This window comes from Cygnus olor, chromosome 3 (genome assembly GCF_009769625.2).
Source record: "Cygnus olor isolate bCygOlo1 chromosome 3, bCygOlo1.pri.v2, whole genome shotgun sequence".
Classification (NCBI taxonomy): Eukaryota; Metazoa; Chordata; class Aves; order Anseriformes; family Anatidae; genus Cygnus; species Cygnus olor.
In genome coordinates, this window is record NC_049171.1 from 25,442,743 (window position 1) to 25,469,527 (window position 26,785).

Consider the following 26,785-nt stretch of genomic DNA (forward strand, 5'->3'; position numbering starts at 1 on the left):
GTGTTTTTAGCTTTCTAAACAAGGGGGGTAAAACATGCACTGGGAGGTGCATGGTTACGTGTTAGTGGAAACTTAGGGAATTTGAGAGGCGTAATAATTCCCTACAGAGGTAGTATTGCTTCTCTTGTGTTGGAAATGTCCTTAAGCTCAAGAAACCCCCTGAGTTTCAGTGAATAATTTAGGTGCTGGAGTTTGGAGTTTGGTCTTGCCAGGCTTCTGCAGCCCTCATAGGAAGAGGGGGCGAGTGAAGGAGACTTCTTCAGGGAGTGACCTAGGACAGGGGCCTGTCCCGGAGGTGTAAGCTGTACTTGAGAGCTGGCTAGCGCCTGATTAACCCCGTCGTTTCCCTGGGAAAAAACACAGCTAAAAGTCAGCTTCTGAGTGAACTGTCAGGCTGCAGCCAGAAGCCTCGTGGGATGGGAGTAGCTGAATGGGATCCTGTCAGGTGAGTGACGAGTCACGTAACCGGCGTGTCCTGGGGCAGGGCTGTGCGTGTCCCCTTTGGACATGGGAATGGGCTGCAGTGTATCTCAGTGCACCTCGTTTCATGCATCTTGTTTCCCGTTGCCAGAGTACCAGTTACCCTCTCGTCTCTTGGAAGAAGACCCTTGTCAGGCAGGAAGACTGGCTTACTCCTTATCTGCTCAAAAAAGGAAATTGATTTGCCAAGTTTACACGCCTTTCCTTCCTACTCCAGTGTCCTGCTGGATGTTTCAAAATGTATGTGCTGTGTAGAGGTGCAGGGGCAGGACCTTATCAAGGTAACAGTAACCTTTAGGTGCTGGCCCAGTGGGCTGAAAGCCTTTGGAATCGGTGGAAATAGCCAGAAAGCAGAAGTTGTCACACTTTTGCATGCTGTGTCCTTACACTGTGTTCTGTAGCCATGGCGGTAGCTGCATTAAAAAAATGTAATACCAGACCAAATACCAAGTCTTTACTGTGTTTCTTACCTTAGCCTCTGAAAAGCAGAGTTTTCTGCATATTCTTAGAAATCATTCCCAGATAAAATAACCACCTGTATGGTACTACTGCTTTCAGAGAAGAAATTCATAGTTTCTTCATCTGCATCTTCTCCCAACTCTTTCTGAATGCCTTGAGTATTGCGACAGATTAATTCTGAAATCGTACTGTTTCTGAAGTCTAGAATGAAACCATTCCTCTTACTGCCTGTGATGTGTTAGGCTACAGAGTTTATTAAAGATAACAGAGCTCAAAGCATCTCCCAGATCGCCACTCCTCCTTTTCCTGTCAGCATAATGGACCTTGCTTATTGTAGGCCCTTTGGTGACTCTTTCTGTGCCCAGAACCATCCTTACTGCGTAGGACTTGCCTTTGTTCCATATAAATACAAGGACCATGCCAACTTGCTTGTCTTTTGCTTCTCTTTGCAATCTTAATGTGAGGAAAAGGTCGTTCTTTATAGGTTGCTGCTACCAAAACTGCGTTGAGGATTTTGCATTTCAACAACCAGCTGAAGCCTGTTAGAAAGGTGCAAATGGGGCCTTGCATTTCTGCAAGTACTTTATATCTTCATCTCATGCGATTTTGCTCCATTATTTCCCAATGTCTGACTTTTCCTATGTGCTCAACTGTGTCGTGCTCCTCACATAGGATTGAAATACTTGAGGCTTCTGCTAATGAAATGAGATGGCTGTTGTTCAGGTTTTTTATTAAGAACATTAGCTTTCGTATTAGTCCTTTCATCCTGCATTTTCATTTTCTCCCAGCTTTTTCCACCTTTCTATTTTTTTCCACTTCTTTTTCATAAGAAAATACTATGAGTGTCACTGCTTCCCCTTTCTTTCCTCAGAAGCCTTTGCTGGTGTACCCAAGGGCTTGAGCAGTTCTAGTCCTGTTGTGGCAAGGGGTGAGATAAATTGGGGCAGATAATGTTGTCTTAGGGCTGACTTTCTGTTGTCTTAAGTAGGAGAATGATACGGCTGTCTATGGTGTTAAAGCACCAGCATAACTCTTCTCAGCTTTGTCTTTTATAACTTTACAATACAGAATATCTAACATATAGGATACACTGAAAAAGATGCGATTTCATCCAAGGTAATTAGGGAATGTGTCTGTCTTTTTTCTATGGTGTTCTATTTTTTGTAACTGCAGTTGATAGTACTTTGCTTACTGCAGTGCGTTGTTGTTGTCCGCAGTCATCTATCTGCTTCTGAAATGGTTGTTTTGTAGGATATGTTGCTACTGAGGCTTTTTTTTTTTTGAATTAATCCAAGTAAAAATAGCCTTGCTTTGGAAGAACAAAACCGTGCTTTAATTCCAGTGTTAGTGGCTCATTCCACTGTTCTCTTTATTTTGGAAGGGATGCTGTAGTTGACATAAAGGAGTATTCGCAGAGTTCCCTAGGTGCATCCTTTTCTGTTGAACATGTTAGGTTGTGAGTTTCTCTCCGAAATCCTGGCAGGTGTGCTCAGGAAAGATGTTTCCAGCATTTACAGACTACTTTATTCCTCGTAGTTTTGTTCTCAATTATTGCTTTTTCACATTTCTTCTTTTCATTCTTCCAGCTCTCGTGATGAACACCAGTACCTAAAGTTACTTTAAGTACAGCACTGAATAAACTTACCTGGTTTGTACTGAAAGTGGCATTTTTAGCCATGTCATACCTTTAGATTCTGCTTGGTTCCACCCTTAAACCCGAAATCGTCTGGAATGCTAAAATGGAAAACTTGGTAATTATTTCAATTACTGGATCCTCTGGCTGGTTTTGCTGTTGCCTTGCGCTCAGTAATTTCACGCACATGCTCAGCATTCAGTGTGTGTGGTAGCTTTTGTGGTGAGAATGATTACAATATTAATGCTTTTACAAGTTTCGTAGCTTCTTACAATAGTAGCCTTGGACAAGCACTCCGTTTCCCCCCCCCCCTTTAGAGTGCAGATGACATTTTGTTTGTACATTTTCTGATTTTGCAGGGGGAGAGGACTGTTTGTCGCCTTGTTCTAGAGCAGTCTGCAATGCTCTCCAGCGTGTTTGTATTTCTAAATGCGGTTGGTGAGCAGCTGCTGCCAGAACTGTGTCTCCTGCCCTAGCAGGCTACATCGCCTTTGTGTTTTACAGATTGCAACAACAACAAAAAAACATAGTGACTGTTATTTCTCTCCTAGATTGAAGCTAGGAATAGGGAAAGATTCTGGAACTGTTAAGGTATTGCTTCTTTTAGTTCCTTTGAAAATCTTCAGAAAGACTCTTTATTAACAGTGCATCCACAAAATTAATGGCAGAGGGAAAAGAAAAAAATTTTCATTTACTATACTGTGAAAAATCTGTTTGTATCTGAGAAGAGGAACAACTACACTTTCCAGAAAGAATGTGTTATTAAATCAGAAAACGTATTTGAACAATAGCAAATGGCTAAAAATCCTGTCTGTTTGCATAACTTAACAGTGGGAAAGTGTTAGTGAACATATAATGTACTAAGAACCCCTTGGTAAGTATAAGGAAGAGCTAGATCTCTGCTCTGTAATGTGTCAGATCGGTGCTCCGGTACGTCAGCAGGCCTTGTCCATTTTTGCCTGCTATTTTATACTCTAAATGTTTTCCCATGGAATTTTAAAATTGCAATCGCAATATAGGCTTGCTGGGAGCGGATCCTATAACTTGTAGAAATTTAAGGCTAATGAGTTTCTTCATATTTTCTGGCCTCGTGTTTTGGAAGGATCCACCTTAATCATAATAGTTCAGTCTAATGGAACAGCTTTGCTGATGTAAACTTTGTAGCCTTAGTCTCTATTTTACAAGACTTCATTTTGCCTATTGGGGTCTGCTTATATTGTGTTTGGACTGGACTTGAGAACCTGGAAGGAGTACAAAGGATAGATTAAAGGGGTGGAGGGAAGTGTATTTTGTTCCCGGGTGAAGTTGTAATTGTAAGCACACTCGGAGTAAGAACAGCTGTAGCATAAAGAAGTTCTCATCTAGAAAGCTGTGTCACTGGGCATGAAGACACAATCCCACAGGTAGTGGATTCCCATAAGAAGTCTAACCTCGACCTGTGGTCAGCCACAGTTGCTGTAAAGCACGCGATCAGCAGCTGGGTGCAAATCCAGCTATCAGCAGGGATCTGCAGGGCCACAGCTACCCAGGGACTACCACGGTACTGCTGGCTGAGGCAGCACAGATGCCCTCCTTGCACCTTTCTGGCAGCTGTACTGACCCAGGTGTTTAAGGGGATTTATAGTACGTTGGATTAGGGATCTGTATTATTCTTTTTTGCTGGGTTATTTTTAAGGAGGATCAATTTCCTGAGCCGATTCACTGCCCTGTCCCAGTTTAATGATACAGTGAGACAGGCTGAGGAGGTGGCTCCCAGGTTCTTGCTGTTGAACGTGGTTTTGCTGACAAAGATTTCTGTTTAACCACAGCCGAAGTGGTGTCTGATGTAAGAAGAGAAATTAAGAGATTGCACCATTTTACTCATCGACACTTCAGTGTGATGGGGAGGGAGATAAGTAGATGAAGGATGCTTTGTAAACATGAGATTACTTGCAGCTTGGTGGTGTGTGCATCCTTTTTGTATTCTCTTGATAAAAGTGGTTCGTGGGACCGACCTAATACAAGCTTGAAGAGAGAGCAAAATCTGAAGGAATTGGAATCTATTGGAATAGATTTCTGGAAGGGAAACCTGTAAAGCAAATTGTTGTTGAAATCTGGAAGTGGTGGTAAGAGCAGACCCACATTATGAAACCTGTGGAGAAAAATGGTTCTCCGTCGCTGCTTCCCTCTCCCCCTCCACTAGTTTGGTTTATGCAAGGATGTCAGGTATGTGTCCCATCCTCCCTCACGTTTTATAAGGTTAAAATTTTTATGTGAGAGCCCTATCTCGTGTCACTGGAGAGATGGCTTCCTTGCTACCTAGTTTCTGTCAAATGAGTTTGAATGGCAGTAGTTGAGTTATTCTCACTTTTAATTGATTTTGTAATAAGCTTCGACTTAAATGCTTTCACCCATATGGTGCATTTTAACTGTTTTTCTTCTGGAGGAACACAGAGTCCTTTGGGTAAAATTTGCTCATTTTAAAAGCTGGGGAGGGCTGTTCAGGATGTAATCAAAGCTCCTTTGTGGTTTCATTCAGTGTTTTCTGAATGCAGTGCAAAATTGGTGCTTGAAGTAAGGTGTGTGTTTTTTTTTTTTTTTTTCGGACACCATCCAAATTCAATTTGTGAAAAATCTCTGTCCCTTTTCATAGCTCATTACATTGATTATGTTCCCTTCCCTGCTTATATAGCTGCGTTGGAGTCAGAAAATGAAGGTTTTTCTTCAGTTTTATTCAGGGTATCGGCTGCTTTTCTACTAGAGCTAACTAGTGATTGAGTGATTCAGTATGTTGGTATTGTTTGAAGTGGAAACAAAATTCCAATTTTATGTGGCCTTAATGCATGTTTTTGTTTTTCTGAGGCATACAAACAAAAACATTTTGGCTTTGAATTTAACAGGTGTTTCAAATTTGGTGGAATTGTTTTTATGTTCATCTAGATATTATTTAAGGCACAAGACATCGTCCCCCTCCCCTGCACACCAAGGCAGAACATATTCTGTTGTAGGGAACTGCTTATTTGTAGTCACCATATCTGATTTGTCTTTTTCCCTAGGACGCTGAAGGATTAGAGCAGATTATAGTGTTGGGATAATGTCTGACTCCTTGTGTTCCATTTAGTCATAAATAAAACCCTGAAAAATCTGAATGTTGCTATGGTGATGTTAGTAAAAGCCTGGGATATGGAGTAGTGAGCTGCTTAGGAGCATAATGTCACTTACGTTAATGAGCGTGCTGTAGTTAGAGCAGTGATGATGAGTTTACCTGATGCTCTCCAACTTCTGTAGCCCGTGACAGATTCTGAAAGCAAAGACGTAAATTCGTGTCATGCATATGCTCCGTTTAGTAATTTGCAACTATCGGCCTTTTGACAAGTGGAAAATTGTCTTTTGTCTGTTTACTTTCTAGCTTTAGTATTTTGAAGTATTGCAGAAAAACAAGCGAAGACTTCCCCTCTTGGTATGCTTCACTTCACATGACGGTCTGATCGAGTTAAAAACCAAACAGCTCACAGCAGATTTTTGTTTTAAACTATGTAAACACTGTTTTTTTTTTTTTTTTCTGAAAGCGTAGAATATAAAAAGAAAGACTGCATTAAAATGTGTTTTTTATTTTATTTTTTAGTCTTTATAACCTGGCTTCACTGGAACTTAGAGAAAATTTGCTGACATATTTACCTGAGTAAGTGACATTTTGAATGTTTGATTATGTTTAGTGTAAAATGTTCTTATTCTAAAAATTTGCTAACGTCTGAAACTGAATGACAGCTAGAAAAAATACTCAGTGCAGACTGACAACGTTTATGGGATACAGCTTTGTTTTAATAACACTTAGTTACATCCATTCTTTCTAGCTGTAATTGATTAGTTGCAGGCACCTGCAGTCTGTGTAGATTGTTTCTTCTCTCTGTAACTATTCTGTCTAAAATACAGCAACACCAAACATTTCTTCCTGCATGCGTTGAACTAATGCATCAGCAGTGGGAGGGGTAGTTTGGATTGCTCCCATGCTGAAATTTCATAACTGTGAAAGCAGGATAATGGGATCTCAGAGTTTTCAATTCTGAATTGCTGTATGGACCTTCATGAAATTTAAATAAGCATTCATTTGGGGACTTGAGTAAACAAAAGCTTCAAAAACCTGGAGATCAAAGCCTTTATGAAAAAACAGGCCTACTGATGTCTGAAGTCCGACTCCGCCCCCAGTGGTTTTTGGGGAAAAAAATCTAGATGTCTCTATACTGTCTGCATTGTGGTTGAGGAGTTGGTGCTCTTTCATAAGATTAATCAGTTATTTAAAATTAATCAGTTACAGTTTGGGGATCCATTTTGGCTGCTTGGAAGAAGCTTTTTATTTCTGTAGTGAAGTAGTTTCCTTTCTTCACTGCCTGGCTGCTTCTTGCAGGAGCTCCCATGAATTCTGTTCAGCTTTTTTAAATCATCTAGAGTATAATGTAATATATGTAAGCTATTTTAATCAGAATCTGTTCCCTAGTTACATATGGGTCCCTTTTGTCCTGTCAATCTCCCCAGTATCTCTGTTGCAGTTGTTTATAGCCGTGAACCACAAGGAACTTTAAATGTCAATGATCAGAAGTTATGAATTGCTAGCTCGGTTTCTCCATTCAGTGTCAGAATTAACCTATCGTAAATGTTGGCAATTTTATTGCTACTGGATGGAAAATTTGGTGTGTCAGTAATGTAACTGACAGCTCTCTGGTTTTCGTGCTACTGCAGCTTTGGAGCAGGTAAGCAAAAGCTCTACAGAAGAAGAATGCTTTTGAAGTAGGAAAGGATCTATTCATGTTCTCTGTGTCTGTTTGTGTTCAGAAAACCTCTTTTACATCCTTTTGGGGTTTAGGTACTGTCACATGTGGCCACTATGTGGGATTTCTATTCAGTTGTGTAACTGTAAATGCTCCCTAAAAAGAAATCTAACCAACTGTATTAAACTATATGGCATTGTCCACCCCAAAGACTGATAGATAAAATCAAGGATAATGATTTGGTTGCCTGTACTATGTTTTATGTTTCAAAGGCATATGATTATGCTGACAAACCAAATTATTTTTTAAGTAAGATATTTCTCTAAGTGGTCCATGCCCGGTAAAATAACTGTCTGCCTACAATGTGTTGTAATTTGAAATATGAGTTTCAGTAAAATGAGCTCATTCAAATACGTTTGGTTTCTGTTGGTTTAGTCTGATGCGGTTTTGTTTTGACTTATCTCACAGATCGCTTGCCCAGCTGCAGCGACTAGAAGAACTTGATTTAGGAAACAATGAACTTTATCACTTGGTAAGAGAACATGCCACTGAAAGTGCACATTGGTCTTGTTTCACGCGTAATTTAAATTAAACAGGCCATGGGATGTCCGAAACTGAGAAGAATATGTGGAGGGGAGAGTCTTTCTATATGTGCAGATAAATTTTGGCAGTGAGATAGACCTTCCCATATCTGCTGCATCTTGTTCAGTGGAATATTACTTTGCCTGAACAATTTCTGCACCTGTTCTCTAGAAAATGAGCGCTCCATAGACTTTTTCAATGGAAAAAATGAAAGCGTGGAAGGGCGCAAACTGCACTTGCAGTTGAAGTGAACACATGAACATTTGTTGGAAACTGGAAGGGGGGAGCACAGATAAATGCTCTGCTATATTTCCGGGGGGGGAGTGGGAATCTCTGGGATAGGGCAGAGGCAAACTTTGGGGTTTCAGTGTCTTAAATTGTGGCAGACAGGTCTACCAGAAAATACGTCACCTCCTTTAAGCTGACTCAGTCAAATGTTGGATTTGCAGTAGATGAAGAGTTTGCATGCAATTTGTTAAGCTATGGCAGGTAATTTGTCTGGTGGAGTTCCCCAAATGCTTCCAGTCACTCTTGCTGCATTGGGCTGTAGTGTGTGTAGTAAGGATTGGTTTACCCAAACTGTAATTATGGGATGGCTGTTTGGTTAAAAGTCCCATGTTGTTTGACATTATTACTTTTTGTGTTATAGCCGGAAACAATTGGTGCACTTTTCAATCTTAAAGACCTCTGGTTGGATGGAAACCAATTAGCTGAAATACCTCAGGTAAAGATGGGCTCTAACGATATTGTATCGAAGATGTTTTTAAAAGAAAACCTTGTCTTTTATACCTAAAGGGAGACAATCTAAAATTGACTTGTTTTCGCAGTTCACTTTGTCTGGGTTTGGTTTTGGATGTTTAAGGGTTTTCTCTTCCTCTTTAAAGGATTATACATGATACTGTGCTGTCAGACACTTTCTTTTAGATGTTTCGACAAAGGAGTTGTTTGATAATAGACACTTTGTTCTGTTTATAGAATGACACATCCTCTGTTCACAATCCCGGTGCAATGATCAGGGAACCACTAATTGGCTGAGCTAACCTTCACTTTTTATTATTATTTTTTTACATCTATCTAAACTGAAATTTTCAGTGATAAAACTGCTGCCACGAATAGAAATTTTGATCTGTGCAGGCAAATCCCCCATCTGACATCAGTTGGGAGGAGAGGGGCCTTAGCATTTAAATCTCGGAGCACTCTAAAGTCTCCTTCCTCTGACCAAGGATAACGTGTGGAAGGGTTTCTTCTTCCTTCAGAGCCAAGTCAAAACCTGTTTTCTCCTGTTGCTTGTGCAGCTTGCTGTTATTTGCTGTATTGATCTCATTGTCAACAGCGTAACTTGGAATTTGGTTATAGGTTAGTGACTTTGTTGTTGTTGGCCTGGCCTAACAATTTTGAAGTGCACGTTCTTAAACACCGATAATCATTCATAAAAGGTCAAGCGTGACTTCAGCAACTGTTTTCATTGAAGCTGGCCATAACCGTGCATTTTGTGTAATGTCCAAAGGATGAACTTGTAGGAATAAGGGCTGTGTGTTACGTGAAAGATTCTCTTGAGAGGCAAACATTTTATAAACAGAAGGAGTGATCTTGGGAGTTAGGATCAAGGCTGTCCCTGTATGAAAATTGCATATATGTAAGAGTAAAGGACAACCTCCTTCATTCCCCTGCTGTTCTGTTCCCCTGAAGATGATTTAGATGAATAAAATGTGAACTATTCTAGAACGTGTATAGGGGGGTGTGTGTACGTGGAGAAAGGGAGGGTGCTCTGATAGCTTATAGGGAGAACGGTATTCCTCTGTCAGACTTTTAAGCTAATTGCCAGGTTATCACTGTAAAAATTTAGTAATCGCTAATAATTGTAGATGAAAGCAGTGTAACTTGTCACTTGGAAGATGCTTGCTAGAGCAACACTCCCATTCCTGTTTCTACATTTGTTGCAGCAGGGAGATGTGAAGATAGGAAATCCCTAGATGTCATGGCATGTTGCTGTATCAGCCAGGAGAGACTAATCCGAATTTGCCTAGGGTTAATTGGGAGGGGCAGACTTTAATTATGTGGAGGTTGATAATCTGTAGTTCTGAAAAAACAACTTTGCAGTCTTTACTTGAAGAAAACTCCAGTTTGGGTTGGTGCTTGCCTGGGTGTGCTTCGCATACCTTGTCTGATTACTGAGGCCAGTTGGAATATTTAGAATAAGAAACCCCAACTGAATTGCTCGGTTGGTTTATCATGGAAAATTTAGCTACCTCCTTTTTTCAGCACTTAGAGGTCACGCAAAGAATTGCTTTTCTTTCTGGAATTTCACTGTGATAGTACATTTTTCAAATTGCTTTGCTGCATGTTTGAACACGACTTAAATTTCATCTTGTGTCGCAGGAAGTAGGAAACCTGAAAAACCTGCTTTGTCTGGATGTTTCTGAAAATAAATTGGAATGCCTTCCTGAAGAAATTAATGGTCTGACTTCTTTAACAGACTTGCTTGTTTCTCAGAACTTAATTCAGGTCCTACCTGATGGCATTGGTAAGTACAAGGTGAATGTTGCCATGCAGAACCATTTAATCCTCTGCAAATTGGAAGTTGCTTGTTTTTAAGTCTTTTGAAGTCTTCTCTTTCTGTGTAAGAGATGAGTTTTTCTTAGCTTTTTTTTTTTTTCCTTAGTGTGAAATACATAGCTCTCTTAATTTTGCATTTTAATTGTCAGCATAATGAGTACCTCTTAATTCTTTTTTGGCCTGCACCTGATAGCTACCAGAACAAAATAAAAGTTAATGTCCTCTCTGTTCCTACTGTGTCATGTCACAGTCATAACTCTTCAGCAGTGTAAAATTCTGGCTTGTAACATGCTGTAGGTCCCTTGATAACATTGATTGACAGTATCACTACAAAAAAGACATCCTCTTTAGTGGGATGTGTAATTATCTTGAACTGAACAATGTGGTTAATCCTGTACTGAACCCAGTGAAAGGCTGTTTCAGCTTCAGCCTTCACCCTTGAGGATCCAAATTACCACCTTTCTGTGCCTGACCCTTTATAACAGGTTTAGTAATTGGGGAATGTTTCCTGAAGCATTACCAGTACCTTTTTAAAGGCAAATATTTTTGCCCATGCAGTAGTTAGTGACACATTATTTCTTTACTGCTCATGAGCTGTTTTTCCAGAATGTTCCATGTTGGAAGAGTATTCCTTGCCAGGTGCTTTTTTCAAAAAGGTAATGGAAGGAGGATTTGTGAATTTGGTTTAAATGAGAATGTGGAAAAGAATGGACAGACCTCCCCGTTCTCTCTGTATGCTGTGTAAGCCTGAGAAAAGATAAATGTTTCTCTAGAAATTAAATCTAGGGGTGTGGGGTGAGTATTGTGGGTCCTACAGTTGATTAGTGTGTGCTTGGTAGGTGGCTGCAGCAGCCCTTTCTGATGACCTGAGCTGGCAGTACAGTTTTGTACATCAGAAATGGTGCTTTATCTTCTGAGAGGGTACAGAGCGCACAGCTTGCAAGAGGGGAGCTTGTCTGTAACACCAGTTGGTGGACAAGAGGAGCTGCCTGTTCCTGAGAACCCTGTTAAATGCAGGTCTGTTGCTGGGGAAGGTGACTGTGAAGGGCCAGGCCCCATTTGCGTCAGTTTTGTAATGTTTTTTTGAATGTGCTTTTGTCATAAGCACAAAAAATTTGCTACTTAGGTGACTATAATAAGTTACTTGAGTTTGGAAAATTGAGTAGGGATGCACTACTCACTCTTTTTGTGTAATACTGGAACGTGTCAAGTGAATTTGAGAAAATCTGGCGTTGTGATTGATGCAAACCTCGCTGGTCTCTGGGGAAGCTTTTGGGAGGAGCTCAGCTGATTGCTGAACTGTTGGTTGGACTGCTGGATCTGGAGAAGTCATCTGGTGCAGGCTCCTGCTCAGAGCAGGGCTCTGACCACTGCCAGTAAGTCACACCAGCTGTAGCAGTTTTGCCAGGTCTCTGAAGCCCCTGACCAGGGCTGCTCCAGCATCCCCCAGGGCAGCCTGTGTCAGTGCAGCACCACCTCCCCCTGAGGAAGCTTCTCCTGATGTCCCACTGAGACCTCCCACGCTTGAATTTGTGGTCATTCCTGTCTCACCTGGCACTGCAGAAAAGTTTGGCTCTGTCATCTTTGTACCTGTCCCTTGAGTAGTTGTGGGCTGCTCCTTGATGCCTCCTTGGCTGCCTTTTTGCTGGAGTAAACAAAGCCAGCTCCCTCGTCCGCAGCTCACATTGTATCCCTGCTGCCTTAGCAGCTTTGTGCGGGGCCCCCATCCCCTTCTCCACACTGCGATGTAAAACTGAGCCTGCTTTTACAGTTGTGGCCTCAACAGTGCCCAGGAGATGGAATACAGTAACTTCTGTTGATCTGCTGGCTGAAATTACCTCCTAATGTAGCCCATTTACTTTTTACTTCATTTCTGGTGCCATCTCACTGCTAATCCATATCCTGGTGTCTGCTGTAGTCCTCAGGTCATTTCCAGCAAGGCTCCTGTACAGCCAGTCACTTCCCAGCCTGTAGAGGTTATTCTGTCCAGGTGCAGAGCTCCATGTATCACCTTGCTGGACTCCAGGTTTTCTTTTTAGATGGCTGCCTTTCCGTGCATCAGCCGTGTCTTCATGATTTAACATCAGCAGCAAGTTTGATGTGCTGTCCTATTGGAACTATTGTGGACAGTGGGGATGAACAGGGAGGCGTCAGCAACTGATGTCTCCTGAATTCTCTGCCCTGGGCTCTGCCTGAGTCAGCTCTGCCTTGCACAGCTCATGAAGGATCATTCTGGCATAAAGGAGCTTTCTGCCCTGAAATAGTATTTTGGCCTTCCCGGAGAGACGACCTTCAAAGAACTTTGGTCTCTGTTCTAAAAAATAAACTTGGGTTTTGTGTTCGACTGACTGTGTTGTATATTAGGACAAAGACTTGATTCTGTTTGGGTTTGGGCATTCGCTTTAGTGTAAGCCTTTGTTATTATGGGTGAATAGACAGGTGATCTTCTAAACACTCCTTTATTAGTAAACATGGAATAATTGAGGGGGAAAACAAATTTTTCCCCTGTTTATAGGCCTTTGGGAAGACACTTGACTTTTAGTCCTTGCCTTTAGATGGAGTACCATTCAGATTGCAATTTTAATACAACTTAATATGCTGAAATATGACTATTACATCATTGAATTCATATTCAAGATAAACGAACTTGCAAAAATATTACAAGCGCCAAGTGAAGCACTGCTCAAATTTTTATTACGTGAAAAAAATATTTCATTGGGTTAAAGAATTTCTGAAAGGTTTACGGCAGAACGATTTTTCTATAATTAAAGCAGGGTATCTGAGGTCACTAAGCCGAACAAATGTGGTGTTCTTTCTGTCCAGGAAAATTGAGGAAACTATCCATTTTGAAGGTTGATCAGAACAAACTCATTCAACTAACAGATTCAATTGGAGACTGTGAAAGCCTTACAGAACTAGTTCTAACAGAAAACCAACTGCAGGTAAGTGTGGTCTTGACTGATCAAATTGCTGGCAGTAGCAAGACCTGCTGCGAAGTGTTGATTCACTTAGCTTGGAAGTGAATCACCATCACTACTTGCTAAGTATCAAGCTTTCTTTAGATGCATATAATTTCTAACCTGTTAAATGAATGCTGAAGATCAAGTTGTGTGTAGTAAAAATTCTCCCACCAAAGGTCTAAGCAATTACATATTCACTCTTGAATCTTTCATGATCACTAAGGGAATTGGAGCACCTGGAGTGCAGGTATCAGTTACTTTGTTGTGTTTTTAATGTGGAGTTTGTGCTTCATTGTGCTTTTGCCAATTTTTGCTGTGCATTACCTGGATCAGACTTGTTGGAACTGAATAGAAACCCCAAGTGCTGTAGAGCTACTGTTGCACTGTTCCTTGCTCTGCTGTTCTACTCCAGCCAGATAAATATGACAAATGACATGTGGTCAATTAAAATGAAATCTCAGACTCCTTTCCACTAGGTGTTTCCTTCCATTATTTTAAAATTGCCTTCACATGATGCTGACGCTTGAAATTGAAAGTAGGATTGTTTGTAAGAATCTGACTTCGAGCATTTCTTAAGTTACGTTGGTGCTTGGGGAAATTAGGAGCTTAAGCCTGTTGGAAAGACACCTCTCCAGAGGTCAGTTCATAGCACCTAACTGGGAGGTTTGCCTTTCAGTTAGCTATTTAGTGACACTGAAGTTAGGTAATACGGACATCCTGCATACATGCTTCTGTTAACAGCTGTTGTGCATCTGTCATCTTACTGCAGAGATAACATGAATTCACTCATGAGTTAGAAACTGAAATTCTTGAATGTTTCCTCTGCAAGATAAGACCTTGGAACAACTTTGGAAGGCATGTTAATAGCTGGGGATAGCTATGTGCCAGTTTTGAAAATCAATCAGTCTCTTAATTCGTTTTTAAATTGAGATAAGCTTTTTGTTCTGACTTTGTGAATTTACAAAATTAATTTGCTTATTACTTTGTTTTTGTTGGTACAGACATTGCCGAAGAGCATCGGGAAACTAAAGAAGCTGAATAATTTGAATGCCGATAGAAACAAATTAACATCTTTGCCCAAAGAGGTAAGTCTTGTGCAATTAACTTTAATAGATGTGATTGTACAAACAAAAAACTCTGATTTCACATGCCTACAAGAAGTAACAGGCAGCTTTGAACCACTGGATATTCTTCCCAGAAAGATCACAGCTAGAAACTTCTCCATTAGCTCTGAACAGTGCATAATCTGAAGAGTAGCTGTGGTGATTTGTTGGCTTGGAAGTGCAAAATGTGTTTGCACTTTAACAAAAAGGCCCAGATCTAATCAACTTGTAACTGGTAATTCCCAATGTGGATGTCAGGTCCAGCACTATTTGAGGACTGAAAGTTCTGTTTGAGTGAATACACTTAAACATAGATATGTTTAGTGGTAGTATAAAAGCACTGCCAGGAGTCTTCCTAGCCTCACTCCTGTGAGCAGGAGTGGAGGGATGGTTTCGAATTCTGAAAAATGATTGACAGTCTTCTTGGTTTTGGAGATCTCAGACTAATTTTACCTTTAAACATGGGGACTCGCATCACTGATACCTGAAGTGTTACAGCTATGATCATTAGGACTTCTTCACAGAATCACAGAACAGATGAGGTTAGAAGGAACCTCAGGAGGTCATCTGGTCCAGCCTCATGGCTCAAGCACAGTTACCTAGAGCAGACTTGAAGACCTGTGAGGAGGGAAACTTCACATCTCTGGATCTCAGTCACTCTCACAGTAAAGAAGTGCTACCTGAAAGTGCTCCCTGAAGTGCTTCTTGTCCATCATAACAGTGTATGGAGTGAAATGAGGCTAGAACTTCTGATGTGAAACTAAAAATAATGATGGCCTTATGAGTTTAGTTCAGCATTAAGTTCTGGAAAGAGATAGGATTGATATTTGAAAGAGAAAGCAGCATACTTGTGATAGGTTGGAGCACGTGATTGAGAGTTAGTTCCATTTGCACTACTGTTTCACTGTTGTTTTTGTCCAAGTAATTCTTCAATGACCAAGGTGTGAGCTTCGTTGGGTTGGTTACAGAGAAGGGGCTACACGATAGCCCTTAATGTTCCTTTCCGGTTTGGTTTGTAAATGTGTGTTTGAGTAGAGGCGAGGGAGGGAGGAGAAAGGTGTGAGTACTACAGCTTCCCTGGCAGGACAGTGTCTCCTCCGCAGAGGTGCTACTAGTTCTAAAGAGAAAATTACTGAGGGCGTACCCAGACAGATTGCATAAATGCTAGCAAGCGACGGGATCTTGGGAAAACTGTTTCTGGGTTGGGATCTAATGACAGTTTGATCTTGTGCTCATTCAGCAGAAAGCTTTCCATGTCTTTACAAAGACCTTAATACATTTCATGAGTGTCCTAAGCAATCTGTGCTTGAGCCTTGTACAATTTTGTGTCTGGTGTAGCTTTAAACAGAACTGGGCTGTTATAGCGTGGAAGGTTTTACTGATGTGCTGTGGTTGGTCATTAATATGTTACGTAGTGTGTAAGCACTTTTCTTAGTTAATGATGAGGGGAAATCTTCCAGATAATGCATGCGTACTCAGAGCGAGTTGATGAAACTTAGGATGCATTGAGTGTGAAGCATCACAGGGAAAACAGTATATCATCTATTTGCTCTACAGGGAGAGGAACTTGCTATCCTGTGGGGGACAACGTGTAAGAGAAACTGGTGGTATCTGTAGAGTCTTGGAGATAGTGTATTAGGCCTGTCGCAAGGGGGAAGGTGTATTAGGGCAGAAAGTGTGGCTTGGAAGGAGCAGGGGCAAGAATAGAGGAGGAGGCTTGGATTGAGACTCAGTTAAAACAGGATAAATATGGGGCATGTCTGTTTGGGAGAGGTAACAGAATTGAGGGTTTGGTACAGGAAAGAGAAGGTATTGGTGCTGAACAAGAAACAGGGGACTTGGAATCAAAAGTGGATGGCAGAGGCAGAAAGCATTGCCCAATCAGTGAAGGAGTGGGGATAAGGAAGGGTGAAGTGAAGAACGGGAATGTGTGTGGAGACCGTTCCTGCACACAGGACTTCTGGTATTGGAGAGAAAGGGGAGGGGGCACTTGCACAAGGGGTGGCATAAAGTAGGGGACAAGTCTGTGTTTGGGGGAGCTGGCTGATGAGGAAACGAAAGGTGGTAACTGGAATGAGATGAGCTGAGAAATTGTAGAGTGTCCATGAAATAGAGATAGGAGGGGGTGATTCACCGCGAGCTTGGCAGAAAAACAGAGGAAACAGCTCCTTGGCATCCACGTCTTTGAAATAGATTGTTGTGGTTTTTTTGTTTGTTTGTTTTTCTGTAAAGGTCTCCACACCTAAATGTCTTTCTCATTTGAGCAAACACTTTGAGATCACATGTAACAGAATGTTTCATTAAAGTATGTTTTGCTTTTGTTAAAGGAAGTTAGTCCTTCTCTAACTGGAGAGTTGTATCCACCCTCTGCATCAGTTGGTTTGAATTCCGAGCTAGTAATGGCAACATATATAAACAGCTGGTGCAGTGGTAGAGGCAAATGATCTTTTTCCCTTTGGGTGGCAGGGAGGAACAATTTGGTGTTCTGGTGGCAAGTTCTGTTTCTACTTTCCTTCTCATAATTACTGACTTGCAAAAAAAAAAAAAAAAAAAAACTAAAGCAAAATGCATTGACAGAGCACCTAAACTGAAAAACACACCACCATTTTTTGTTTCTTGGAACATTCTGCTTGATAGTGAGAAAGCATACTGTCCTTACCATTTATTTCCGTCTCAAACTGACTAATTAATACTTCACGCCAGCCACCAGCCTGCTGTGTGTTGCTTAAGATGTCTCCTGAGATGGTGTGGTGAAGATTGGGGTCTCAGACCTTTACATGTCCATCAGTATTAGTAGTTGTATGCTGGTTCCCCCTTCAGAGAAGCAGAGTCAAGTATAAAAGTGGAGTGTGCATTACAGATACTCTTGCTTGGTATATTCCTCTATTTTCCCTTTTCCTTTCTCTCTTCCTTTCTGAGCTTTACAGAACTGCTAGACCAGCTGTGCAGCTGTGGTCTTTATCCTTATAAAAAATGGGTGTGGGACATGGTTTTACTGATTTATCTTGGATAAAGGGGGCAAAGATGCAGGGTCTTGTAAAATGCATGTAGAAAAAGTGGAGATTTACGCTATAGAGAAGAACGCATGCAACTGATATCATGTTTACACACTGGTATCTTTATTGTTCCATCCAGAATTGTTCCTGTAGCAAAGAGAATGTTTATAGGTATAATGGCAGAAATTGTGTGCCTGCTGTAATATTATAATATAGTCTGGTGAGATAACTTATGAATTCTAGCTTTTTTTTTTTCTTCGTTTTTAGCAGTTTACTTGGATTAGATTTTGGGTCAGCCTGGCAAACCATTACACTGTCAGATTGCTTCTGTGCACACTTGTAAAACCGGTCTCCACCTTTTGGTGTAACATTTCTTGACTTGGGATTATTGAGGAATTCGCTTGCGATACCCCTTCAAAGTTCCTGGTTCAAAGGTTCTTCTGGATGTGGTGTTGGTATATAAGGCAAAAATGTGAAACAGCTGAACGCCTGACAAAGGCTTGAGTCACAGATTTCATCTTCAGTATCTCATCTTGCAGCTTGATCCCTCTCTCGGTGAACTGAGTAGTGAAACAGACTTCAGCAAGAACAGAGTATGTCTAAACCTGTTCGTAGTTACAAATGTTTTTCCCCTTCTACTTGAAAGACCTGCCTGGTGACTCTTTTGTATTGAAATCCCACCCTGGCACTGGAACGCTGGTGAAACTGGTGTGTTGATTTTGGCACTTACATAAATAACCTCCTTGGAATGTTTTCCAGTTCGTGTGCTTTCATTAATGAGTCTCTACAACTTGCAGAGATCTGGTAATGTGTCCTTCCTGGCTCTGAGGTGTATTGTGGCTGAGAATTAGTACTACAGGAGGTGAAACTGTAGGGATTCCTTGGCAATAACTGTGCTTTTTACATTTCTATTTTTTTCAGCAAGTTGGGGCTGTTCTGTTGTTTCTGTTTTTGACTTCCTATGTCTCTCCCCTCATTTCTGTAAATGTGTTTCTCGAACAGAAAAAAGGCATTAGGGAAAAATGCAGGAAAACTTGTCGTGAAGCAGATGGCAGGGAAGCTCTGTTGCTGTGCTCCTCGTGCAGTATTCACTGGTGGTGCAGGAGATACTAAAGTGTGTCTGTAGAAGATTCTCCTAGCCAATTTAAAGTTAGTAATAGTTGATACTGCTACTTATAGTGAATTGGGCAGTTTCTTCCATGTCTAAATATATCCTGTGCTTGCCATTAAAGAATTAATCCATGTTATCTGGGGCCACGGAAAATTCTGACATTTTTTGCTCTGAATCCAAACAAAATTTTGGTTATGACACCCTGGAAAAGGTTTTACAACAAAACAGGAACTGTGTTTAAATTTCCAGTACATTTATCTGAGTTCTAAAAGCCTGGTGAGAGGTCTTGATGCTGTCAGCTGTACTGAGAGTTAAATAAAAGAGATGTCACTGGGCCTCAACTAGTCATGTACTAAAATGTAATTGTAGTATTTGTCACAACGGTGTATCTTTTATATTTTTTTATACCCGTGTGAAAGAGTCTAACTGTTAAAGGACAGTAGAATTGAGTCATAGCATTTAAGCAGTTAACAGATGCTGAGACCAAAAGGTGTTATTCAATTAAAGTAACTTCAAGGTCTTTTAAGTTTCCCACCTTTAATCTGTGCTTTGGTTTTAGAGCACTAGCAAGATGAGGATGTGTCATAGTAATCAGTGAGATTCGGTCAGTGATGATGAATGGCTGTAGCTGCTCAGCTGGGCTCGAGAGGAACCAAAAGGGAGTTCTTAGGAGGGATCTAAAAGGGAAGACAGAGGTGAACCTGTAAACTCTTCATGGGTTTATCTACAGAAAGCTGCAATTCAGGTGCAGTGGTGTCACCAGCAGGAAAAAAACAAATGGCAACCACAAGGTTATCGTAACAGAAAAGTGCAGCTAAAGACATATGATAAAAAAAAAATATGCAACTGATGCAGGTGTTAGAACAGCAACCTGTCTGCAGTAGAAAAATGGAGTCATCAGCAACATCAGCAGAGAAGTGATGTGCTAAACTTACAGTTCTGGGGGATTGTTTAAGATGAACTGGTACTAGGTATGTGGATGTCAAAAACCAGGAAGCTGAAGTGATGGATGCTGGTCGTTCTCAGAACGTAGAGGGGAGTTTTAGCAGCCAAGTTAACTTGTTCTCTGTGTGCGTCCAAGTCTTACTGTTTCTCCAGAACAAAGAAGCTGATGAAAGATGAATGTCAGAGTGAGACAGAAGAACAACATAACCACCAAAGCCTCTCTAAGGGTAGAGTTTTGTGTAGAACCTACAGAGGTCTTAGTGACACTCATACTCTGCAGAGAGCCCACCAGATGCAAATAAGCAGTTCTGTTGAGACTTTACAGTACTTCAAAAATCAACGATCGCAAAATTAGCCTTTCATATTAACGATCATTTTCTACCTTAGATTCAGTCTGACCATTGATTTGTTGTTTTTGTTTTTAACCTGGAGTTTTAATTGACTGTTCTCTGGAGATGGTGAGATAAGACAAGTGAATAACTCTTGCAAAAGTGGCTAGAATGCAACAATTCTTTAAAGTGTTATGACTTAGACAAACACAAGTCATTTGAGACATTTTCCTGATGTCCAGTTCCCCTCAGAAGGATGTGAGGGCCTATTAAACCTCCAGGCTTTGGAGCAATTATTCACGTGCCCAGAACTAAGCACATGCTTGTCCATTAAGCAAAGTCTTGTGCTCGAAATGAACGATGTGCTTAACTGTTAAGTGGGCTTGTGGTCCAAAATGTGTACTTGGTGCCTACGTCACGGTTTGGCGAGGTCTGTTGTAAGCATGTGATCACACCCAGGGAAAGCATGAGCAGAGTGTGCCTGGCTCTTTGTCAGTCGATGACTTTAAGCCAAACCAGCAAAGTTCCAATATTGTACTACTTCATAGTGGTCACGGTGATGTGTTTCTTTCAGCTTGTCGTTTGGTGTGTGCGTTGTGCCTCAATGATACCACTTTGGTTTTTCAAGTGTTGGACCTGATGTCTTTCTGTACTGCTGAACGAGTCCAATCTTTTTTGAAACGACAAAGATTTTAGTTTTTTTTAACTGTCAGCCTTTTTTTCTCTGTGATACCCTGCCTGATGCTAACTGCTTGTTAGATGCTGCCTGTGTTTTTGAAAAAGTTTCATACAAAGGTTTCTGTATTATCTGTTATGCCCCTCAGCTGCCCTCTTCAAATAAAAAAAAAAAATCACCAAAAAAACCAAAACTCTACCTCTGAATGAAACAAACTTTGAACAATTATCCATTAACTTTAAAATAGCTGAAGATAGCAGCAGCTTGTGAGTCCTAACCCTGTTTAGGAGTAGAATAATGTATGTTCTGTCTCCATTTGTTGGCATGCTCTTGTCCAGTATGGATGAAGAAACATGAATTGAACATCTTTTGTATTTTCTTAATTGTTAGCCGCTTGGAAAATTATGGGTCAGGTAAATTGATAACCCTGTAAGTATTATTCAGTCCACGGTTCTACTGTTACCTCTCATTAAACTGCTTTAAATGCATGACGACTCAGGCCGGCTGGTTCCACTGCTGCATTTTTCCATTGTCACAAGTAACAGAAATTTCAGTCTCATCAGGGTTGCATGGCTTACTTTGTTTGTTTGCCTAAATTGTTTGGATCTTCATGCTCCAAGACTGAATAATGCAAACTTCATTCATAGAAAAGCGAACACTGTGTACAGTTAGGGCATCACTTGCCAGCTCATCAGCATCCACACAACTTTATCTTTTGCTTTTCACGACTCCTTGTGCTAGATATACCAATTAGACAGTTTATGTACTGTTTTTTTTTCCTGTATGGCACTCCGTATCCTGTGAATGTGTCAAGGCACATTATTTAAGAATCTTTACATGCTTTCAAGTGACAAGCAGAATTCTTGTACTAAAAAGTGTTTGCTTGTGGTTTGAGCGCTGGTTTCTAAGGGCTTTGATTCACAAGCTAAAATAGCTAACAAGGTTGCTGCTCGTGTGTACACACAGGCTCTGAGAAGCTGATACTCTTGTGAAATGGTGACATCTTAGAGGGCAGTGATTGCAAAGAAACCAACCCAGATTTTGTTTTGTCAACAGAATGTTGTGCTGTAACTTTGCGCTCTAAATAGCTTGTGAATCAGAAGCCATGAGCAGCTGATATCTGCTTTCTTCCATTAAAATGTATTTATGAAATAAAGGAAGGTGAGTGGGGTATAATTGCTCCATTTGATTGTTTTATTTTGTAACTCATAGTGGCATCCTTTTTAAAATGCCCTTTTCCTTGGTAAATAGCATAGGTTAAATTGAAATGATTTTTGCTTTGACTAGTAGAAAAGCTTTTGTGGTATTTGCCTGTAATCTAAAACTCGATTTTGCACTAAGCTGCAGATTTTACAGGGACACATCTGACAGTTAACTAGAACACATAAGTAATTTCAGCTCAGATTTGGCTGCTTCTGACCTAGATTAAGTGAGGTGTTGGCTATATTGTAACACAAGAAGCTTCTTACATGTGTGTAGCTGTAGAAGTCCCTAATTTTTGAGCTAAGGTCATCTAATAGGTTTGCTGTCTTTAGTTCAGTTTTAAGTCTGCTTGACTTGAAAGCTTCAAAAGGCTTTGAATATTTTTCTTCTAATATTTGAAGTAAGGGAAGAAACTTTTTCCACTCTTGTGAGTTTTGTAACTGGAAAACAAACAACAGCTTTTTGAAGCTACATAAGATAAGCAAACAAAGGTAAGTTTCTTTTGTGACTAGGAACAAAGAGTTACTTGAAGCAGCTTTCAAGTTGCTAAAACTAATAATCTTTATGTTTGTAGAAGTAGTAATTGCCATCTGGAACAAAAAGGCAATATTTTAAAATTGAATTTAGAGGGTTTATTTTTTCTGAAATGTACGTACCTTTGACGTAAATTACAAATACTTCAAGGGTAAAACTGAAATCTCATCTTTTGCACCCCAAAACTATCTTGGGAATGGAGCTGCTTAGGTTTGGATAAATTAGTAGAGACAGAGGATATTAGATTGAATTGGCCAGTTCAGATGGGAATTATTTTGAAATTAGATGCTTCTAATAAAACAGGGCGTCAGAGATGTTACTCATAAAGCCTACTTTCTGTGAACTCTTCGTTACTCTTTGCTGACTCAATAAATGTCAGGAGTTGATTGGTTTATTTAGCATTTTGTATTGCCTAAAGCCCCATTGCACTCGTTTGTATATAAAGTTACCATGAGGAAAGAAAGAATTAATAGGTAAATACTGAGCTCAGAAATATGGAACATTACAGCTAGTATTTTTTGTGAGGGTAGTCTACAAAGTGACATCTGTGTGGTTACTGACGTCTTCCTGGCTTGGAAGGCTATAAAAAGTAGGTAAAACTTGATGTATTTGTCAGGATACACATTATTCACAAATAAAGCTGTTCAAGAAACTGCTACAACATACCAGCTTCAGGTCAGGCTTCTTTTAAGTTAATACTTGTTTGCAATCTGTACCTCTGGGTGCAGGCATTGTAACTTGAATGTGCTATGACATTTTATGTGACCCACACTGCATGTCTTTGTTTGTATTACAGTACTGCAGTAAAAATACTCTTTTTTTTTTTTTCCCCCTTTTTTTTCTGTAATACAGATTGGGGGATGCTGCAGTCTTAATGTCTTTTCTGTACGTGACAACAGATTGTCTCGAATTCCTTCTGAAATTTCACAAGCCACTGAACTTCATGTCCTGGACGTTGCAGGAAACAGGTGGGATTTTTGTATTGTCACATTCTTTTGCTGGTTTTACGTAATTCTTTCTAATGACAGAAGACATTATGTCTAAGAATGAAGTAGCAAAACCCCAATTATAACTGTTATGTTGTTATTTTTTTTTCATTACTGTTGAAACTGTCAAAGCAATCTTCCCCTCTGGCCCAAAATAAGCATAAATTGCATATTGTCATGTGTAGATCTTCTGGATTGCTTTGACCCCAAGGAAAAGGTAGGATTTAAGGAAAAACTCTGGATTTGTGTATTTCTGAATTAAAACTGATAATCTAGGCACTTCTGTAGAGCTTCAGCTGAAACTACCTGTCTTTATGACAAGTGTCACTAATACTGAGTGTCTTATCTTAGGGATAACATTGCAAGTGACAAACAATCCAACTTTAACTCTGCAGCTTTTCATGAATCTTAGTTGATACGCTTCATAAATCAAGGTGCAAAAAGGGGTAGATTGAAGCATAAAATAGCAAATTAGTGCAGTTGCTTACTAGGAAGTTAAAACAGAGGAACAGCAAATGGCATTTCGTCTGTGCAATATGATTATTTCATAAGCATTTCTGTTCTGGCAATTGTATATATAAGGTCTGCCTATATATAAGCAGCAGTCTGCCTTCCCAGGGCAATTTATCGCAGGAGAAAAAGCTCAACATTATTTTAGCAGATATTCACAGCTATAGAAAATTACAGTGTAAAGTTAAGCTACAGATTGTTTTTAAAGGAATGGGATAGTTTGAGTTGACGAATACTGTAATGCCTCTGATATAAGGCATTATGTCACTCCTGCCTCTTCCAACTCAGAATTGTATAGTTATGAGTCAACTTCATGCCCATCGATTAAGTCTCCCGGAGATTACCCTGACTTTTCTTTACTTTTCTTTTTTGAACTAGACTGACGTATCTTCCCCTCTCGCTGACTACCTTAAAGCTGAAGGCTTTGTGGTTGTCTGATAACCAGTCCCAACCTTTGCTGACGTTTCAGACCGACACAGACCCTGAAACAGGAGAAAAGATTTTAACATGTGTATTACTTCCTCAAATGCCTTCTGAGCCTGGTTGCCAAGGTAAATGCTTAGAGTTAGTTTTTGATTATGTATAGAAATACTACTGCTTTGTTTACTGTGTTTTCTGTTCTGGAAAGGTTTGTAAAACAGACTTTTTAATATCTATGTATTAGCTCTGTTGAGCACAGGTATGGCTGAATTTTCACTTGTAAGCTTTTTTCTTTTGTAATCATAACTTGAAAACGCTCCCAGACGTGTTACTGAAAATAAAATGCAACCAGGTACAATACATAAAATACAGACCTGGAGGAAAATGGCTTAATTGTATCATTATTCTGAGGTTTTCCAGTGGACCAAGTAGTGGTGTCTATATTTGTATACATTGTTTATACGTTTTAAATTACGTGTGTATATATATATATAATGATGAAAACTGGTGGTTTTCCAACTACAATCTTCTTATCAGAAAAATAATTAAATAGTAAAAAGCAGGAGATGTTGTACCTCTTAGCAAGTGAATTTTCTTTCAAGCAGGCCTGCCTTACAGTACTTTATTATATTCTTTAACAAGCGCAGAATTGTAATGATAAGTTGCTTTTACCTTTTATGGTGAAACTTGCCTCTTGGTCAGGTGGAACTGTAAACTCTTTCACGGTTTGCTGTTCCACTAAGTTCTGGATGTTATTTGTCCTCCGAAGCTTTTATGGCAATGTGTGAACATTGAATGGGATTCATCTGAGCTAATATTTAAACTCTTACTGTAATCACTGGACAGTAATTCATCCTATCCCAGAACACTCCACCGAGTTCAGAGGGAGCCTGAGGAGAGAAGCTCAGTTGTAGATATCTATGTTATAGGTATCCATACTTAGGTGAGAGTAATTTCAATACTGTGGGACTGGAGCAAATAGAAACCGTTAAAACAGTAGCAGTGTAGAAATGGCTGTTTTGTTCCGGTTTCTGAGTTTTAAGAGAATACAAGTTACATTAAGAATTAAAAGAAGTAAATAAGTAAGCCCCTTTAGATTTAGAGAAAATTAGCAAGAAGAGTAGCAGAGACAGACTGACTTTCTGTTGTGGTTTAGCCCGGCTGGCAGCCAAACACCACACAGCCGTTCGCTTACCCTCCCCCCTCCCTCTCCGGGATGGGGGAGAGAAACGGGAAAGTGAAGTCTGTGAGTTGAGATAAAGACAGTTTATTAAGACAGGGAAAAGAATAACAACAATAATAATAATAATGGTATTAATAGTAATAATGTGTACGAAATAAGTGATGCACAATGCAATTGCTCACCACCCACTGACCGATGCCCAGCCTATCCCTGAGCAGCCGGCCCCCCCCCCCCCCCCCCCCCCCCCCGGCTAGCCACCCCTATATATTGTTCAGCATGATGTCAGATGGTATGGAATACCCCTTTGGCCAGTTTGGGTCAGCTGTCCTGGGTCTGTCCCCTCCCAGCTCCTGCTGCATCCCTAGCCTGCCCGCTGGCAGGACAGAGAGAGGCTGAAAAGTCCTTGGCTTGGTGTAAGCACTGCTCTACAACAATTAAAACATCAGCATGTTATCAGCGCTCTTCTCATTCTAATCCAAAACATAGCACCCTGCCAGCTACTAGGAGGAAAATTAACTCTGTCCTACCTGGAACCAGGACACTTTCTTTAAAGGCTTGAGTAGTGGAAATCAGATTTCCTCTTCCCCAAATGAATGTTATGACTTCAAGGACAGAAGATTGGAATTAAGATTGACACGTGTGCATAGCAACACTAAAAGGACAAGGTTGATAAAAAATAATGATACTGTGATATGGAGTGCCATTTAGGGTAAAGGCTAACATCAAGTGGCAGGCCTGATCTGAAAGAAAAACACTTATCAGGGCAAGTATGTTAAAGTATGTAATCAACACTGTAAAACCACTGCAAGCCTGAAACAGCCCAGGTACAGAAACTTCTCATTTATTTGGAAGTTATATTTTGTATACACTTGATAACAGAAAATTAATTCATTAGAAACTTCTGTTTTCTTTGCAAAATATAAAAATACCCAATTCTAAATTTGGATGAGTGATTGGTTGGCTGTTGCAGTTATTAACACTCGTAACATGCTGACATTCTAGACTTGCTGCGAATCTTCAGTTACGTTTGCTGTTTTAACAGATAACCTGCCACGATGTGGTGCGTTGGAGAGTTTGGTAAACGAAATGTCAGATGAAACGTGGAATGAGCGGGCAGTGAACAGAGTCAGTGCAATTCGCTTCTTAGAAGATGAAAAAGATGAAGAGGATAATGAAATGGTATGTCTTCTGAGTCTTTGGATACCTGCAGGCACTGTGGCTTTAATGCAAAAGTGTGGAAAGTGTCTGAGCTGTCTTGCTGTAAATTTCAGCTGTGACTGCATGCATTTTGTACGTGTTTGTAGTGGAAACTGTTCATGTTGACTGCTGAAACTTTTCATATAAACTTAAAATGTGTGTTTTTTTTGTTATTTT

The 26,785-nt window shown here is 40.2% G+C and overlaps 1 protein-coding gene across 2 annotated transcripts in view; it reads left to right on the plus strand.

Moving 5' to 3' along the window:
* LRRC1 (leucine rich repeat containing 1) overlaps positions 1 to 26,785 on the plus strand; it is a 71,070-nt gene that overhangs the window by 41,335 nt on the left and 2,950 nt on the right. For both annotated transcript variants that reach the window (XM_040553959.1, XM_040553960.1), the window contains exons 5-13: positions 6,177 to 6,233; positions 7,786 to 7,849; positions 8,549 to 8,623; positions 10,279 to 10,423; positions 13,279 to 13,397; positions 14,417 to 14,500; positions 23,165 to 23,280; positions 24,187 to 24,359; positions 26,454 to 26,590. In XM_040553959.1, the coding sequence (XP_040409893.1) occupies positions 6,177 to 6,233; positions 7,786 to 7,849; positions 8,549 to 8,623; positions 10,279 to 10,423; positions 13,279 to 13,397; positions 14,417 to 14,500; positions 23,165 to 23,280; positions 24,187 to 24,359; positions 26,454 to 26,590 (970 nt within the window). The remainder of the gene's footprint in view (positions 1 to 6,176; positions 6,234 to 7,785; positions 7,850 to 8,548; positions 8,624 to 10,278; positions 10,424 to 13,278; positions 13,398 to 14,416; positions 14,501 to 23,164; positions 23,281 to 24,186; positions 24,360 to 26,453; positions 26,591 to 26,785) is intronic.